This window comes from Bidens hawaiensis, unplaced genomic scaffold (assembly GCF_021521415.1).
Source record: "Bidens hawaiensis isolate Kalapana, Puna unplaced genomic scaffold, B.hawaiensis_p1.1 tig00015640_1, whole genome shotgun sequence".
In the NCBI taxonomy this organism is placed as follows: domain Eukaryota; kingdom Viridiplantae; phylum Streptophyta; class Magnoliopsida; order Asterales; family Asteraceae; genus Bidens; species Bidens hawaiensis.
The window spans coordinates 107,632-110,360 of NW_027492399.1; the positions used below are offsets into that span (position 1 = coordinate 107,632).

Consider the following 2,729-nt stretch of genomic DNA (forward strand, 5'->3'; position numbering starts at 1 on the left):
AATGTTCATGTATCTTGAGCACCATTCAATGAAATGTTCCAATGAGTTCAAGTCTCACATAAAACTCGAAACAATATATTTTTTCATTTCTCTAGGGACTAGGGGTGGGAATTTCTGACATGACACGAAATTCGCGGGTTTGGAACGTGAGCCTGTTTAGTTAAATGGGTCGGGTTTGGATTGATCTGATGGGTTCTTGGGTTGATCCATTTGCCCATTTTTTATTTTAATTTTTATAAATGTGTTTTTATGTAATAAGTTAAATTGGTTGGGTGTCTTGTGTGAATATTTAAAACTAAAAAGGAAATTGGCATAATATTTTAAAATTAAAATGTGATAGTTTTATATAAATTTTATATTTGTTGTTATAAAAATGTGAATTCAAAGTATTAATATGTAAAAACAATAAAAGATAAATAGTTTTCTGGTCAAACGGGTCGTGTTCAGGTCAACCCGTGAATATGCGGGTCGTCTTCGGGTTCATGTGTCTTACATGATTTTCAGGTTCGTGTAGGGTTGGATCTGCCATCCCACGAACATGACTAGTTTCAGGGGCGAAGGTTAGTGAGGGCCCGGGCCCTTATTTTTTTGCGCAGCGGTGTAAATTTGCCTATTTTTGCCCGAAAATTTTTTTACGCAGTGTAAATTTACCCGTTTTCGACTTAAAATTTGAGTCCGACCCCCTGCGTTTATGAATTTTTTAATACATTTTGAGTCCCCCTTGACGAACTTGTCCAAGCTTCGCCACTGACCAGTTTAACACCCCTAAATATACCCAAGTGATTATTTGATATTAAGTGTACAAAAGTCTAAACCTTTTTTAATATTTCAATCTCTTCAGATTAAGTTGATGTCAGATTTGTTAGGCTGCGAAAAATGGTCAAATGTGTCTAAAAAATGTTATGTTGAAGAAGCCAAGAGTTACACTCAGCCTGGATCTGTTGCTGAGAAGAAAGCTTTCTTTGATGCTTATTACAAGAAACTTGCGGCCCAAAAAGCCGCTGCAGCCGCCTTACTAGAGCAGGAAAAGGCGGCTGCAGCCGACGCTCACCAAGTTGCTAGTAAGGTTGCTGATTTGTCACTTAAAAATAACATAGTAGATGCAGATATTAATAATAATATTAAGGTGTCTCTAATGAAGAGACCTTTGTTAAAGGTACTACTTTTATTACAATAACTGTTTTAATTTTTTTAGTTAAATAAACAAAAATTGGTAAAAAAATTTGAGAATTCTTTTATGTTACAGTCAAAAACTGTGCATCACCGAAATGACAATATCGAAACTCCGAGAACCAAAAGCGTTACAACGAACGGTTACATTGAAAAAAGGAGTTTGGCTCCAAAATCATTGAAGGTGTTAATGAATTCTAGTTTTGTGAAAGAATCTAGCAGAATAACTCAAAGCACAAAATCTACTTCAAGTGTTAATTCACAAACGCCTAAACGCAGTGTAACGCCTATGAAAACCCCTGCTAAGGTGATGTTTTTTTATCGTATACGTTATTAATTTATTATGTCATTTGCTAATTCAAGTAACTAAAGATTATATATGGTTTTGCTATAGGCATTTGTGAATGGGGTGAATAATAATAAGCAGCCTTTGGCAACCCTTTCGGTAAATAGAAGGTAAAGAAAGTTTAAAAAATTTCAATATTTTTTTGAAAAGAGTTCAGCGGGTCGTGGACAGTAACTCGACGCCGAAGAACGATAACTTTGTTTTCACTAGGATTGGTTTTGCTATTCAAAAGGGGGTAGCGGCGCAGCTTGTTGCCCGCTTACCTGCCTCTCTATTATAACTGGATCCTTTTATTTGTCAATGAAAAAATATAGAAGAAAAAAAAAATTCTAGGAATTTAATTTTGATGCTTTTTTTATGCATCTTGAAGGATTGAAACAACTGCTCATACTACAAAGGTTGGAACCAAATCGACTGGCCCGAAATGGCACATTTTATCAGCAGTGTAAGTTTGCATAAATATTTATATGCGTTATCTATATATTTATTGAGAATCTGCAACTTTTATCGAATAGTTCAAAGTCGTTTACTGCTTACAAAAGTAAATTAGAATCTCCAACTATATTGTCTCCCTTCGTGTTGAGGACGGAGGATAGAGCTGCAAGAAGAAAACATGCAAGAAACTAATTCATTTTCGACTTTTCGTATCGAATAGTTTCTGTTTAAGTATTTATTAATTATATTAATAACTCATTTTCAGAAGCTCAAGGAGAAATTTAACGAGAAGCACCCACAAACTGCGCACTAGAAAGCTCGGTTTAAGAATTATTTAAACTAAACTTTTGTTTTAAAGCTCTAACATTGCCTGACTAGTATTATGAGTCATGAAAACATGTCTCCATATGTTTACATGTTCATTTTAGCTCAAAATATTAATGTAACATATGGTGAAATATATATAGAGAGATATATGTCTATTAGTTTAGTAGATGTATGTGTATGCATTCAAATACAGAATGATATACTAATTGAAGAAACACTAATTACCCCCGGGCAGATTACGGATAATCTGGGGGTTAAATAGATGTTTCCCACGAGGGGTTAGATCCGGCGAAGATGGTTCTTCTGATAACCTGCAAAACAGACACCGTGAGCTCGTCACTGAGAAGGGGGGGTACCTCCTTGTGACCACCCTCCGGCGTGAGAATCAGACTAGATTGCTCTTGAATATAAGTGTATATTAAGAGATTGCTAGAGCAGATATCAGGTATAA

The 2,729-nt window shown here is 35.2% G+C and overlaps 1 protein-coding gene across 1 annotated transcript; it reads left to right on the top strand.

Annotated features, from left to right (window-relative positions):
• The first annotated feature begins 815 nt into the window (after positions 1 to 815).
• LOC143549519 (uncharacterized) lies at positions 816 to 2,253 on the top strand. Its single transcript, XM_077040416.1, has 5 exons — positions 816 to 1,156; positions 1,247 to 1,477; positions 1,565 to 1,626; positions 1,887 to 1,961; positions 2,032 to 2,253. Exons 1-5 carry the CDS (start codon positions 851 to 853, stop codon positions 2,141 to 2,143), a joined length of 786 nt encoding a protein of 261 aa, XP_076896531.1. The 5' UTR covers positions 816 to 850; the 3' UTR covers positions 2,144 to 2,253.
• The last annotated feature ends 476 nt before the right edge of the window (positions 2,254 to 2,729 follow it).